This window comes from Patella vulgata, chromosome 7 (assembly GCF_932274485.2).
Source record: "Patella vulgata chromosome 7, xgPatVulg1.2, whole genome shotgun sequence".
In the NCBI taxonomy this organism is placed as follows: domain Eukaryota; kingdom Metazoa; phylum Mollusca; class Gastropoda; family Patellidae; genus Patella; species Patella vulgata.
In genome coordinates, this window is record NC_065885.2 from 45,387,789 (window position 1) to 45,404,803 (window position 17,015).

At 37.0% G+C, this 17,015-nt stretch overlaps 1 protein-coding gene across 2 annotated transcripts in view; it reads right to left on the reverse strand.

The window, feature by feature from the left end:
• LOC130013510 (uncharacterized) overlaps window positions 1-17,015 on the reverse strand; it is an 85,257-nt gene that overhangs the window by 25,632 nt on the left and 42,610 nt on the right. For both annotated transcript variants that reach the window (XM_056102102.1, XM_056102101.1), the window contains exon 5: window positions 1,073-2,167. In XM_056102102.1, coding sequence (XP_055958077.1) covers window positions 1,073-2,167 — 1,095 coding nt within the window. The remainder of the gene's footprint in view (window positions 1-1,072; window positions 2,168-17,015) is intronic.

Sequence of the window (17,015 nt, forward strand, 5' to 3'; positions counted from 1 at the left end):
ATTCGCTGGGACGAGATGAAACGATTTTCGGGGCTAAATCACAGCCTATATATATATGTCAATGTCAGACACCAACGTATCGGAATATAATAAGATATCTCTTCTATGAGTCTAGAGTAATGCCGTATTCAAATTCGAGCTCAGCCATTCTCAAGAGGAGATGAAGAAAAAAAGGAAAAGTCGTTCATGTCGACATTATGTGCCAAAATGCACTATATTATATGTCTCACATGTCCATAATTTTGGTCTGTTTATGTTGCAAAACACTGTCAGCATGCACAAAAACATTGAAGCAGACGAAATAGATGTCACTTGCAAGCTGTCAAACAAACCACCTGATGTAAACAATTAACCATGTGGCATGGATTGGGTCACAGCCTGCTCTTCAGTATGAGTGAATTTACACGATGGCTTTGTGTTCTAAACATTAAAAAACATAAATTCGTGTTTATAATATCCTAATAAACAGCCCATTTGATCAGATTTTGGGCCAAACGATGATGTGAACAAAATACAGCAGTAAATTGAATGCTTACTATAAAGACCAACTACATCACTTCCAGTTTTAATAAAAAAAAAATAATTTCCCGCTTATAAAAACTTTTTTGCTTGTGTTACAGAGGGGATTATGTCTGAACTTATGGAAACCTTGTTGAAAATTGTTGGTCTTCCCCTTTAAGATAACTCACAGAAAATTCCACACAATTCATTTCTTCCCAAACGAATGCAGGATTCTAAATCGACCACTAGGACAACATACCTGACCAATGTAAAAGATTTAGGGTCACAACTGTTCGAGTTGGAGCGTTTTAATATTAGGATAAAAAAATTGGTCCAAATATGACAAATTTTGTCCCCCAAAAAACAATTTCCAGTTATACCAGTAGTTGACATTTTATAAAATTTCACATCCTGTGACTTCTGTCGCCTACGAAACCTAATTTCTGCATGGCCCTCTCGTGGACTTGTTCTTAATAAGCCAATTGATGACAGACGGACCAAATGACATGGGTGACGACTTACAGAGGAACTTTCAAGGGTCACTTAAAGTGGTTATATAGAATATAATTACGTGAAAATGATTCTGTATCTTCGTCTCTGTAGATTCCACGAGACATGACACTTGTTGGTGTACCAGGGCGGCTAAAAGAATCAAAGTCATCCAAGTCTTGACCATCACTGCCCTTGCTACTGCGACCAATCCGTGGTGACTTGGCTGATAGTTTGCATTGGCTGTTACTTCTTTGAAAAACACTTTGTGGTGGAGCATGAACATATTCACTAACAAATGCATCTTTATTTTTCACTTGTGTTCTTTTATCTTGCAGACTTTTACCACGATTAGGTCTCAGTGTATGTTTTGGTTTTGACACAACAACCCGAGGATCTGTAACTTTAATCGGTATAACTTCACTTGGTGATGGTGGATCAGTATTATCACATATCAATTTAATATTTTTATCATCATATTCATCAGCAGAAATACTTCCAATTTCTTCATTAGATGAAGATTGACGATATGCTCTTCTAATGCTTGCATGATGACGTAAAGGTTTCTGTGATTTGGATACCTTTTTAGCAGGTGGAAGGAGAGGTGGTGGGGGGGACTCAACAGAGGACTGGGAACCAACAGATTCTGATGTGAAACCAGATATTCTGTTAGCTCGTTCATCTGCATCCGTCTCATTTTGTGTAAAATTTTTTCTAAATTTTGCATTATTTTGAAGAGCATCAAGAATTGGAGATTTAGGTAACTTGGGATGTTTATCTGGGTTGTCTTTCACTGATCGTTCATTTGATTTGTGAAGCTCATCAAATTTAAACACTATGTCATCTGCAACATATTTGTTGCTATCTATTAAAGGAGTATTTTTATCATTTCTATTACTCAATAATTTCTTTTGAGAAACTGGGCTTTCAAACTCTTTGTTTGAGGTATTTCCATTTCGAAGCACTTCATTAGAATAACTGTAACTGTTGTTGCCTTGTTCTTCATCCAGGCTGACCTTGTACTCCCCTTGTCCTTGCTTGATATGTTGACGTTTACGATAACAACAGATACAAATAACTGCCAGTATGACAAGAAAGAAAATAACACCAGCCACTATTCCAGCTACTAGTGGAATATTTACTTCAGAAGAGTTAGGCCCATTAAAAACTTGATCAGCTGAAAGCAACAAAAAATAATTGCAAAATTTACAATGAAGCTTTAACTACAAGGACTGTAGGACACAAGGACTGATTATTATACATTCCATGCAACGTTTTCTTATTGTTTTCATTTTTGTAATCAAGAGACATTTAACTCTGAAAGTCATCTCGAAAGGAAAACTTGGATGTTGAGCAAATCAAGGACCCTTGAAGAAATATAATTTCTAGGGTTCCAATTGCTTCCAACCAAATTTGAAAAAAAAAAAAAAAAATCTGCATCTAACGCCTTCACAAGGTATTTGGCAAAGGGGGGGATAAGTCAAGATCCATTAAAACCTATAGCCTTTAACGCATTCACAAGTTTTTTCAGAAAAGGGACAGAAAGTTGCGGATCGCTGAAAATCAATAGGGTTTCATTTTTTGATTGGCTTATACCTTCTCTTATTTTCAGTTTATTTATAATATTATCGTCATCAATTTATTTGCCAATTCTCTATAAGGCCACCTACAAAAAAAAAAGGGGTTGATTGTCCTTTTTTTTTCAAAAAATGTGGGAGGGAGGGAGGGAGGGAGGGAGGTTTTTTTTGTTTTTTTTTTAATGAATACAGAATAAGCAATATACTTCAGGAATATTAACCTTTTATTTCATGTCAAAACACAACTCATCTGCATATAAAGCCGCTGATCGTCATTTGAATTGTTCAGATTAATTTTTTAAACTTTAGATATTCCGGCTTGGATTCAATCAGATAATATAAAGAGATTAATAACTGAACACTTAGTTTAGGCCTATAGGTGGTGCCGACTGGTTTAATGTTGCAGGATATCAAATGTTGCAAAATTTTCAATTCATATCATGTCTTTGGACTGATATCCTCTTTAGACATGCAACTTTCATAATATTGTATTTTGCGAATAGTAAGAAAAGAAGAGCCATAAAAAAACCCCAAAAAAAACAAAAAACATTTTGCATAACGACTTTATACGATCACTATAATAATCGGTCAATTTAGTCATTCATGCCCCCAATGGCCATTCCGAAAATCTGTTGTTACATTTATACGGGAGACTGTTCCACGTAATTCAGAATTGGCGAGACGTATATTCCCAACTTAACATATAGTTCCAGGTTGTATTGTATTCAAAATATTGTATTTGGTGCTGAATGCGTCAAGGCCTAAAATATGGTTAAATTCTTGTAGCACGGATTCTGTGTCCGGTGGATTAAGCTCCGGTTTCCCATCTTTATTTCAATACTTAAGATCACAGATAATACTGAAAATTAGTGAAAATTATGTCAAAAATAAAGTGAAAGTGAAATGACGGTGAAGGACGCAGCGGATCAAATACCAAACCTACTGAAAACCTGACTAGTGAGCGGATGCGGCTGGCGCTCACTCGACTCATCCGAGGGAGTCGATCGGGTGCCAAATGATCTGATCGGACCTTCGCAACTGACCACCACAAGAGGAAACACTCATTAGGGGTCAGGAGGAATCGCTACCTTACACTTTTTCAGAGCCTTACGCCATTTCTTTCAGAGCACGGTTTTCTTATTTTCGAAGCACGGATTTTTCATTTCGAAGCACGTTTGTGGTCCAAGGCACGTTATTTTAGGCCCTGGTATGCGTGCAAACAAAAATGTCGGCCATTGCTGTCGTTAACAGGTCGTAATTTGTATATGTCATTCAGTCCTACGCATTTTAAGAGTATTGGAACACGTGCCAATAATTATATCCGCTTCATTAACTCTTGCGATTAGGAATTTCGTAGCCTGGCTACATTTTGGAACTTTTACCTTTGGTTTTAAACATCATAAGAAGGTTAATTTTGAAAATAAAAAATAAAAAAAAATTCTGGTCGGGTAAAATTTTCTGGGCGGGCGGGGACGATCACCAACTTATTTTTTTTTATGTCGCCTAAACTTACAATGGCATATTCTACATTTTATTTATCCTTATTTAGGGTTCTTGTAATACTACGCTGGACTTTCAAAAGGCATAATCAACATGTCTATAAAAAGCCTTTGCCATGCAAGATACACCAACATTTTGCAAAAGATGGACAGAGAACAAGCTAAAAAAGCTATTTTCGTACAATAAGGAGCCACACATGTAATCCAAGATATAAACATACATTTTAAGTTTCATAAAAATTGTGACCCCTAGAGGGTCCACAACACTATTACACGCTTTAACACTATTTGCGTTAAGGTGTGCTGCTATTTTGAAGGGATATTTTGGTCCGATTTTCATGAAATTGAACGGTTTTTAGAGGGTCCTCAAACTAAAAATTTATTTTATGTACAATCAGGGGCCATAACACTGGAAGTTACGGTCCGGGATCTGTGGAATATAAACATAAATTGTAAGTTTTATCAAAATTGGATAAAAATTGTGATCTCTAGAGGGTCCACAACCTTGGTATTACATACTTTTACACTATTTGCGTTCAAGGAGCTGCCATTTTATCATTTTACGAAATTCGAACTCAACCATCATTGATGTGTAACGGTGATATATTTAAACGTTTTTCACAACTGAATACAAATTGTGACTTCTAGTCTAGCGGGTCCACAAGCTAAAATGCAATTTTTCGAACAGTCAGGGGCCATAATTCAGGAAGTTATGATCCGATATGCGCGAATATCGAAAGGAACCAGGATCGTTGCGTTATAAACATGCACTTCAAGTTTCATCAACTAAAAACATGATTTTTCGTACAATCAGGGGCCATAATCCATGAAGTTTGGATCCGATACATGCCAACATCCAAGAGAAACCAAGATCTTTTGGAGATAAACCTATATTTCAAGTTTCGTCAAAATTGGATAAGAATTTTGACCTGTAGAGTGTCCACAATCAAATTGTGGACGTCCGGACGGACGGGGGCAATGACAATATACGTCAACATTAAAATGTGGGCGTATAAAAAAACAGATGATACATATTAATTAATTTCACATTTATCTTTTTCAAAAGTATTGAGTAATGAAACTGATTATCTATGCTTAGTCTAAGCATAAAACGTTCACTATCAAACTCAGGTTTTGAAGTACCTGGTAGTGAATGAAACTATACACCAAGTTTCATCACTCTCCACCAGTTAGAACCAAAGTTATCTTGTCCCAAAGCATCGATCAAAGAAATTGCCTAGCTCTGCTTAGCTTTAACGGGAAATAATAATCATTGAACACAGTCAAGACATTTGCCTAATGAACATATCTCAATTAAAAGCAGAATTGTTACGTTCCAATGTTATGACCAATCAAATTGCTTATCGCTACTTAGCCTAAGTAGAAAATTCTCATCATCGAACTTAGTCAATGTATTGATATAATGAATCTATACACACAGTTTCATCGCTCTTACCCAAATAGAACCAAAGTTATCTTGTTCCAAAGTCTCAACCAACCAAATTGCTCATCTCTGCTTAGCCTTAGTCAGTGGCGGCGCCAGGGGGGGGGGGGAGGGGCAAGGGGGGGCATTTTTACCCCCCATTAATCTGGTCTGCCCTCTGTTTGCCCCCCCAATAATTTTAGAAAATAAAAAAAGTATTTGTGAAACGTTTCGGTAATCAATACCTTCTACAGTGAATAAATCCCACAAATTTATTTTCCAAACGTCCTAAATTGTCCGACCAGGAATATGCCCAATCGGACATCAAGACATGATAAATAATATTCAAAATTCCAAAATTAATATAGTATACTGAGTGCATAACTACCACTCAACCCGATTATCGTTGATAATAGGCTGGATTGATTAGGTAATTAAGTGATCAACGTATTTATCGTTTTATGCCGTTAATACACCTACCCTTGATTAACTACTTAATCTGCCTTGATTGGCTGACTTAATTCTTTGTCGGACAATTCATCAATTCAATCCTGAACAGATGCCATTGCTTCTCTTTGTCGAACTATATATCAATCCAATAAACTTAATCTATGTGATTAACCCGTGATTTCTCACGTTTTAATCTCCTTGATGTCGGCCTAGACATTAGTCATATATGTCACATATCCTAATAGTATATAACACCCCAAATCAATATACATTGCGTCCGATAACTTGTCTGTGATATTTCTTCAGTGGAAGCCGAAGTTAAATAAAGCTATTTCACACACACGCAAAATGAAAGTACAAATCTCGCGAGACACGTGAAATTAAGAGGTGTAAACTTGCCGAATGTAATACGTCTGATGTCGGCAGAAAAGATTCTATTTTGATGGCATATTGTCGGATTTATGATCATATTTTGAATGGGGTTCATGTTTTTAAATAAATAAATAAACACGCTAAGAAATGTTGACGAATATTTCGATTGGAATACCATAAGTAGTTACAGTAATTGCTTTTAGACAATAGCGCGTGCTTGGAGTCAAATGGGATTATTTAGCAGTTGGTGTCACTCACTCGTTCTGTTAGAGCGACGTTTACTACTGTTTACTGCCAAATAAATTTTGGCATGTCATTTTTTTTACCTTCCGTATATAAATCGAAACGGAGCATAAGACGAATGCCGGACTTTGCTGAAAAATGTATCGACTTATGACCCGAAAAATACGGTAATTTTGGTGGAATTTGAAACCGGTACGGATGGGCAAAAGTCGGCACGCTTTCATTCTATGGTATTACGAGGTCATGTAATTTTTTAGGAATATTATCGACATAAATTTGAATACCGTACGGGAATTAAATATGAAAAATTACGAGGTGCATCTAATTTTTTTTTTATTATGTATGAATTTGAATATTTTGTTGACACGCGATTCTTAATTGTGGTTTGAAAACGCCTGCTTAAATAACGATAAGAGTTATGTCCCTTTATTTTCGGGAAGAAAATGTCCGACAACTAAAATTTTGAAATCCCATCACTGGTACGAACTGTATGTGACTAAAAAAAAAATGAACTTTATGGAAATGTAAGAAAATTGTTTTCAGTGGAAAGAGCCTGAAATATGCATAACTATGATCTTTGAATTTTAGTTTTACTCTAAAAGTCAAAAAAAGTTACATCATTTTGAAAATTAGAAAACAAAGACATGAGTGAGATAACTTTTCTGAGGAAAACAACAAACTACACACTTTAAAACATCACAGTTCCCTCAATGATCAATTATTTATTAATTTGATCAATTGTGACCCCCCACAGCATACTGAGTCACAATGAGGACATTTTGAAAATTGAGTTATTGTTTTTTTCACATTCTCCAACTCAATTTGATGTATAGTTTGTTTGAATTGGGAAAAAATTGACTGTGCTGTGTCCATTAGAAGCTACCTAACTCACAAATGTAAGTTTTGAGAAAAAGCAAGTCAAAGATTTGGTATGTTCCAAAACAAAATCCCATAGCAACAAGGCTATTTATCTGCTGTTTTGTCGTTGAATATATCTTTCCATGGGTTTTCAGGGGTGCTGAAGACGAAAATCGTAGTAAAATTTGACCGACTATTTCCGCAATTTATTTGCTATATTTTGTCGTTTAATATGTTTTTTATTTAGGATTTCAAGGGTGCTGACGACGAAAAGCGTAATAAATGCACTCCTTTCGTAACGAAACATCCACAACACATACGGCAATGTCAATTTCATAGTCAATGCTTATGTTCACTTTTGTGAATTTTGGCTTTGATGTAAATATCAACATTATTCAGAGGATACTCAATGGCAGACTCGAGAATCGTGATGTTTTAAAGTGTGTAGTTTGTTGTTTTCCTCAGAAAAGTTATCTCACTCATGTCTTTGTTTTCTAATTTTCAAAATGATGTAACTTTTTTTGACTTTTAGAGTAAAACTAAAATTCAAAGATCATAGTTATGCATATTTAAGGCTCTTTCCACTGAAAAAAATTTTCTTACATTTCCATAAAGTTCATTTTTTTTTTAGTCACATACAGTTTGGACCAGTGATGGGATTTCAAAATTTTAGTTGTCAGACATTTTCTTCCCGAAAATAAAGGGACATAACTCTTATCGTTATTTAAGCAGGCGTTTTCAAACCACAATTAAGAATCGCGTGTCAACAAAATATTCAAATTCATACATAATAAAAAAAAAATTAGATGCACCTCGTAATTTTTCATATTTAATTCCCGTACGGTATTCAAATTTATGTCGATAATATTCCTAAAAAATTACATGACCTCGTAATATACTATTCAAAAAAAGTAGGGGATATTTGATTTTGGGGGCATAATACTAAAATATGCAAATGACTACGAAAAAAGTCACTATAGAACCTAACAGAAGAAACATTTCCAGTTACATGTGACGCCCAAACGCACCAATAGCTACCGCATGGAATGCATGTGATGCTTGGGATCATCATGGGGGTCCAACCCAAGATTTGCACGACTCTGACTTTGAATGTTACAGCCATTGTGGCATTGAATTCCAGGGTGGAAACATCAGTTTAATTGTTTTAGTGACCAGAAAACAAATTTTGATATGCGTCGGCTTACCCAAAATGAAAGGTTACGTGCCCTTGGCATGCTACAGATCGGCACAACACAGGCGGTTGTGGCGCGGACGATGAATGTTTCTCAGTCTGTCATAAGCAGGCTATGGTCCAGATACCGTGATACACAATCTGTACAGGACAGACCACGCTCAGGTCGACCAAGGGCGACAACTCAAGCCCAGGATCGATTTATCCGTACCTTGGCCTTGAGAAATCGTGTCATCACAGCAAATCAGATCAGCGCTCGTCTTCAAACAGACACTGGTGTGAGAGTGAGTGGCCAGACGATTCGGAATCGACTGCATAGGGGTCACCTTCGCGCCCGACGTCCTCGCGTGATCCCTTGTTTGAGAGATCATCACATTCAGGCAAGACGTCGTTGGTGTAGGGATCGTCAACACTGGGATAATCGACGCTGGAGCAATGTGATGTTTTCAGATGAGTCAAGGTTCACTGTTGATTTTTTGGACAGACGTAGGAGGGTGTGGCGTCGTCGAAACGAGCGCTTCCAAGACGTTAACGTCATCAGACATGATCGATTTGGGGGTGGTTCTGTTATGGTGTGGGGAGGCATCACTGTTGCTGGAAGAACGGCTTTACATGTTGTTGCAGGGCGTGTTACAGGCCAGTACTACCGGGACAACATCTTGGCAGTCCATGTTGTGCCGTTCGCACGACGTCATGGCCGCCGTTTCATCTTCCAGGATGACAACGCAAGATGTCACAGGGCCAGGATCGTTACAGGTTACCTCCAACAACAGAACATCACCACATTACCTTGGCCAGCACTGAGTCCCGACCTCTCCCCCATCGAGCATGTCTGGGACATGCTTTGACAGAGGTTACGTCAACGTCAACAACGTCCTGCCAATGTCCAAGAACTTGCTGCTGCGTTGCAACAGGAATGGGACAATCTGGACCAAAATGACCTTAGACGTCTCATTAGGAGTATGCCACGTCGGATCAATGCTTGTTTGGCAAACAGAGGAGGATTTACCCGTTACTGACTTGGTTGTGATGCTGTGGTAACTTTGCTGTTTGACCCCGGGTATCATTTTACCCTTATAATGGTCAGTCTGTGCCTTACTTAGTCTAACGATCATTTGGAATAAATCGATGAATGTGAACTTCATTTCATTTTGTCATTTGTTTCTTCGTCAGTTTCATTAGGTGACTTTAATAACATTTAAAAATCAAATATCCCCTACTTTTTTTGAATAGTATACCTTAGAATGAAAGCGTGCCGACTACTGCCCATCCTTACCGGTTTCAAATTCCCCCAAAATTACCGTATTTTTCGGGTCATAAGTCGATACATTTTTCAGCAAAGTCCGGCATTCGTCTTATGCTCCGTTTCGATTTATATACGGAAGGTAAAAAAAATGACATCCCGAAATTTATTTGGCAGTAAACCGTAGTAAACGTCGCTCTAACAGATCGAGCGAGTGACACCAACTGCTAAATAATCCCATTCGACTCTAAGCACGCGCTATTGTCTAAAAACAATTACTGTAACTACTTATGGTATTCCAATCGAAATATTCGTCAACATTTCTTAGCGTGTTTATTTATTTATTTAAAAACATGAACCCCATTCAAAATATGATCATAAATCCGACAATATGCCATCAAAATAGAATCTTTTCTGCCGACATCAGACGTATTACATTCGGCAAGTTTACACCTCTTAATTCCACGTGTCTCGCGAGATTTGTACTTTCATTTTGCGTGTGTGTGAAATAGCTTTATTTAACTTCGGCTTCCACTGAAGAAATATCACAGACAAGTTATCGGACGCAATGTATATTGATTTGGGGTGTTATATACTATTAGGATATGTGACATATATGACTAATGTCTACGGCCGACATCAAGGAGATTAAAACGTGAGACAAAGGAGAAATCACGGGTTAATCACATAGATTAAGTTTATTGGATTGATATATAGTTCGACTAAGAGAAGCAATGGCATCTGTTCAGGATTGAATTGATGAATTGTCAGACAAAGAATTAAGTCAGCCAATCAAGGCAGATTAAGTAGTTAATCAAGGTAGGTGTATTGACGGCATAAAACGATAAATACGTTGATCACTTAATTACCTAATCAATCCAGCCTATTATCAACGATAATCGGGTTGAGTGGTAGTTATGCACTCAGTATACTATATTAATTTTGGAATTTTGAATATTATTTATCATGTCTTGATGTCCGATTGGGCATATTCCTGGTCGGACAATTTAGGACGTTTGGAAAATAGCGTCGGACATGTCCGGAATATATGAGCAAAATCCCATCACTGGTTCGGACGTCACGAAGGTTTGACGAAACACGATATTACCATGTTTTTTATTGTGGAATTCCGTGATTTACCGAGTGAACACAGAACGAATATCGAGTGACGCGATAGCACTGCCTTGATGTTGAAAACACGGTGTGACTCGGTGTTTTAATTAAACCATGCCTCTGATTGTTTATTTTTGGTCAAGTACGTGTGCCTACGTGTGAAGATTGGCGTACATGTTTCTTTGATCTGTTATATCATGGACCGTATATACCGTTATTTCACGGGATAATTCTGTTATTTAAACCGGGGCATTGTCATTTTGTCTTCTTTTAAACAGAAATATGCCCATACCGACACATTATTACTTCATTAATATGTTAGACATTTGTAAGACTTGCATCGATGGAATATTACAAATTCAATCAAATTACGGAAAAATTATAAAATGCACACCAATATATGCTAGTCTTACCGGGGGCGTAGTGTAATCCATCTAAATAGTAATTCACATATTGACAAGCAAGTCACACATGGCATTTAAAGATAAATTATGGGAGATTTTAATAGAGAGTTGGCCATTTTTGCTATAACAGTTAAAAAATAGATGATGAAAGGAGAACATATTGAAAATTTCAGTCAAATTACTTTATTCTGAACAAAGTTATCACCATTGTAATGTTTGACTAGAAATAGGAGTCACCTCTATCTTCACCGTCTCCGAGAATGGCCGATCGTTTGACAGGCGTTAACTCCACCTATATAATCTCGATTATCAAGTAACGTTTTCAATGGCTGTAGTACCGTTAGCCTATTCAGTTTGAGACCGGGTTGCAATTCAATTCATATCACATTTATTTTTTCTACAAATTAAAAATAAGACTTTTAATATATAGATAAGAAGCGAAAGTTTGAAAGGAATGGACCAAATCAATGAAGCAGCATTGTATATAATTATAGCCGACTTTTTGTTAACCTGCGTGTACTCTTGTACTATAACTGGTAGGCCTACGTGACTCCCGAAGCAGACAAATAGGAAACAGTGATCCAATGGGGCTGCAATTCAACTGGGTTAACTGCGATGTTTATCAATGTCCATAATTTTTCTGTAAACGCAAGTGACAAAAGAGCGTATAATACCGACATCCAAACTCTCATTTTAACCACAATTACTGTCTGTTCCAGGTGTTACTACGACTCAAAAATTGCTTGCCATTTCTTCAATTTTTAATTAAAATGGCTAAAACTTTGTGAAATACCTGGAATAGTCACCCCATTGCTTTCTGTCTTGTGAGAATTAAGTTCAGACCAAGCTATACAGCTTTTCTCCTTTGAAATATCATGGTTTGTTGACATCTTGGTACTAAAAACAGCCATGTTTGGCCTAGTTATCTGGAAGAACCTAAGTAGACAAGGGGTGCTGAGTTGACTTTAAGTCGTTTCGCTCTAATTGGATATATAGTTGGTTGTTTCGGTCCCGTAGAATATAACTCTTTTGAAAGAGATATTTACTGGATCCCATACCACGGTTGTTTGTCCCACTAACTTGACAATTTAATTGCCCTAGTCGAGGGTTGTAACTTTATGATATCGATATAAGCTACATACAAATTGTAACCCGTTATCGAAATTTTCGAAGGCGGCTGCAGGACATACCCCAAAAAATCTCGGTCCACAATATCCATGGGTTATGGCGATTGATTATCGCGTATTTACTATCTTGAAATTGTACATAACAATATTCCATTATTCAAGGGATTATATTTTCCTAAGATTCGTTAGCTGTTTTTTTCTTTTCTACTATACTATTCAAAAAAAGTAGGGGATATTTGATTTTTAAGTGTTATTAAAGTCACCTAATGAAACTGACGAAGAAACAAATGACAAAATGAAATGAAGTTCACATTCATCGATTTATTCCAAATGATCGTTAGACTAAGTAAGGCACAGACTGACCATTATAAGGGTAAAATGATACCCGGGGTCAAACAGCAAAGTTACCACAGCATCACAACCAAGTCAGTAACGGGTAAATCCTCCTCTGTTTGCCAAACAAGCATTGATCCGACGTGGCATACTCCTAATGAGACGTCTAAGTTCATTTTGGTCCAGATTGTCCCATTCCTGTTGCAACGCAGCAGCAAGTTCTTGGACATTGGCAGGACGTTGTTGACGTTGACGTAACCTCTGTCCAAGCATGTCCCAGACATGCTCGATGGGGGAGAGGTCGGGACTCAGTGCTGGCCAAGGTAATGTGGTGATGTTCTGTTGTTGGAGGTAACCTGTAACGATCCTGGCCCTGTGACATCTTGCGTTGTCATCCTGGAAGATGAAACGGCGGCCATGACGTCGTGCGAACGGCACAACATGGACTGCCAAGATGTTGTCCCGGTAGTACTGGCCTGTAACACGCCCTGCAACAACATGTAAAGCCTTTCTTCCAGCAACAGTGATGCCTCCCCACACCATAACAGAACCACCCCCAAATCGATCATGTCTGATGACGTTAACGTCTTGGAAGCGCTCGTTTCGACGACGCCACACCCTCCTACGTCTGTCAAAAAAATCAACAGTGAACCTTGACTCATCTGAAAACATCACATTGCTCCAGCGTCGATTATCCCAGTGTTGACGATCCCTACACCAACGACGTCTTGCCTGAATGTGATGATCTCTCAAACAAGGGATCACGCGAGGACGTCGGGCGCGAAGGTGACCCCTATGCAGTCGATTCCGAATCGTCTGGCCACTCACTCTCACACCAGTGTCTGTTTGAAGACGAGCGCTGATCTGATTTGCTGTGATGACACGATTTCTCAAGGCCAAGGTACGGATAAATCGATCCTGGGCTTGAGTTGTCGACCTGAGCGTGGTCTGTCCTGTACAGATTGTGTATCACGGTATCTGGACCATAGCCTGCTTATGACAGACTGAGAAACATTCATCGTCCGCGCCACAACCGCCTGTGTTGTGCCGATCTGTAGCATGCCAAGGGCACGTAACCTTTCATTTTGGGTAAGCCGACGCATATCAAAATTTGTTTTCTGGTCACTAAAACAATTAAACTGATGTTTCCACCCTGGAATTCAATGCCACAATGACTGTAACATTCAAAGTCAGAGTCGTGCAAATCTTGGGTTGGACCCCCATGATGATCCCAAGCATCACCTGCATTCCATGCGGTAGCTATTGGTGCGTTTGGGCGTCACATGTAACTGGAAATGTTTCTTCTGTTAGGTTCTATAGTGACTTTTTTCGTAGTCATTTGCATATTTTAGTATTATGCCCCCAAAATCAAATATCCCCTACTTTTTTTGAATAGTATATAACGGTTCATTCTCACCCAGCTCAAAACTTAAATAATCATGTTAGCGTGACTGAGGTGTTAATTGGAATTTCTAAAGAAGGATTAGCTGTAGTCTGTTTCACATTGGGCACTGTTTATTTCATTAGGTTAAACCTAATAGTAAAACAAAATCACTTGATAATGTTTTATTCAACATTTATTATAGTAAAACCTGTTTATTTTAACACTTTTAATGTAAATGGAAAAACTTAATATAAAAAATAAATAACTAAATAGCACTATGAAATGAGCATCAACATTAAAAATATATATTTCATATGGGCAAGTAAACATTTCATACTTTTTACTCTAAATGGACAAGATGAGATACCGCATCTACATAAAGCATGATGTCTCTTTGACCATTTCGGAACTGATCTTTCAATGCTTGAAGTCTCTCTTCTAGTTCACGGTAGGCTTTCTTCTTTGGTCTGGAAATGCCGTTAGCACTGAGCTGTACAATTCTTATTTCAGTCAGCGTCTGCTCTCTTTTCAGCACAGTAACAAGTTTATAGATATTCGGATGGGGATGGCCAACAAGCTTATTTAATTTGCTGTGCCAGCCCTCTACGTGGTTTGTTGTAAAAAATCACTCATTAAACACAGTTCACATGACATTTATTAAACACAGTTCACATGACACTTATTAAACGGTTAATCCATATCTAATTAGGTGAACACATTTCAGCTACAGACCATAATCCCCTAGCCCTAAACTCTTAATCCCCTTAATCAATATTTTGAGCTGGATGAGAACACCCCACTATAACACCAGAAACAAATCTTTTGTGCCTAAATCTTAAGATCTATTTTAAAAGGAATTTACGAGAATGAGAAACTATGGTAAATCCAAAAAATTATAAGATATCTTGCAAAAATGTTTTTACTTTATCCCAAAGGTCATCACTCCATCTGCTGCTGAAAATAAGTGTTCTATGAGGAACATTTTGGTAGCAATACTTGATTATCAATGATGTAATGAACAGTGAAGAATATTAAAACACTGTTAACCAAAAAATAGTGCTGTTGTAAACATACATAATATATTTATTTTGAATTTAGAAACAGCTCTGAAACAAATCGAAAACCAGAAATGTGATGACGAGTTTCACCACGCCTGCATCGTTTAGCAGACGTCACTTACCGCACTAATGATACGGTTAAACAGATTCCTATAAATGTTAAAAATGAACTCGAAATAGCCATTTATCAACACATATTGAAGTGTGACAACCTAACAAAGTGGCGACTGATAAATCAGCCATCTATCAACAATGGATAAAGTTAGAGATTATTTTGTGATATCTGCCTGGTCGTATATTTGCATAAAATTCATCTATTTCTCGGCAAAGGACAAAGTTAAAAATTATTTTATGATATAAACATGGTCGTATATCGCATACTATTAGTTAAAGGAAGTTAGTAAATAGTATTAGTAAAGGGTAGCGAATAACAATCTTTAGAACGAATATTTGTTTAAAAGGATAAAAAATATAGTTTCTTATTTTCAAAATCCCGGTAATACTGGAAATTTTGGATTTAATTGCGGTTTGTATAAGTTATCAAATGGTAGCATGTCTATTAAGCTATCAATAAATGGGTTGTGGGAAAAACAACGTAAAAGGTTACACTTGAACCATTGCCTATTTCTTGGTAACGACTCAAGTTAGAAACTATCTTTTGATGTATATATGTTTGCAAAGATACAATTTTTGCCACAATGACATCATTTATAGAGACCAATTGGTTACATCTAAGGAATATTCACACAATGGTGCAGATTTATATGGAAATCAAACAACCATTTATTCTTTATGGGCATAAAAAGTTGAAAATTGATTCCCACATAATTTCCTATATTCCAGACATGTCAAAAATTTAAAATGAATTATGGATTTCCGTTTGCTCTGATATATGACTTATATATTCCCTTGAAAATAGTTATGTTTCAGCCTTAAGATCAAAATTTCAGGAAAACGAAAATTGCCTTCCGTCTTGCTTTGCTTATTTACAACGGCAGCTAAATTTTAACACCCAAAAGTGTTCTGAATGGTTAAACAGTGCACATTTTCTAAGAATACCGTTAAATCTGGGTCAGTCGGATAATTATTATCCAGTTTTTACGTTAAAAGCTAGATCTAGGACGGAAGATAACTTAAGTAAATTCATGTTTGATGTGTATTTTCAGCTGATCAGAGTACATATATGTTATCACAAAGTTTCATGCAAAAATTTTGAAAACTAGAACGTTTTCTAAAAATGCCACATTCCCAGAATTTGCTCTCAAATAGAGCTATAAATTCTCAGCAAACAAAACTCTGAATCATTTTTACCCGATATTTATTCAAATTTAAATAAGGTCAAATATTTTACACCAAATTACCTATTTCGGAAAGTTTCATTGGTTCTGACATGTGCCGTCTTTTCAAAATAGCTTTTATCCACTCTAAATTATCCAATGAGCATTTTTTTGCGAAATATGCAAGGTCAAACAGAAAAAAAAACATATCAATCCGAACAAATGTAGCACCATAGGTTTTTTGTCTGACATGGAGAGCAGGGTGGGAAAACCGGTCGCCACATCCTACATACGACCCATGAATCTTTTCTTACTACATATTTCTGTTGCCTTGTGATCATCTAGAATTTGTCTTTAGCTGTCTTTACTTCTGCTTCCGTTGTGTATTTACTTCTTACAATTTTCTTAAGACGTTTGTCTTACCAGGAATAACAATGCAACAGTTCGCTTCTACATTTTACATAGCATAGCC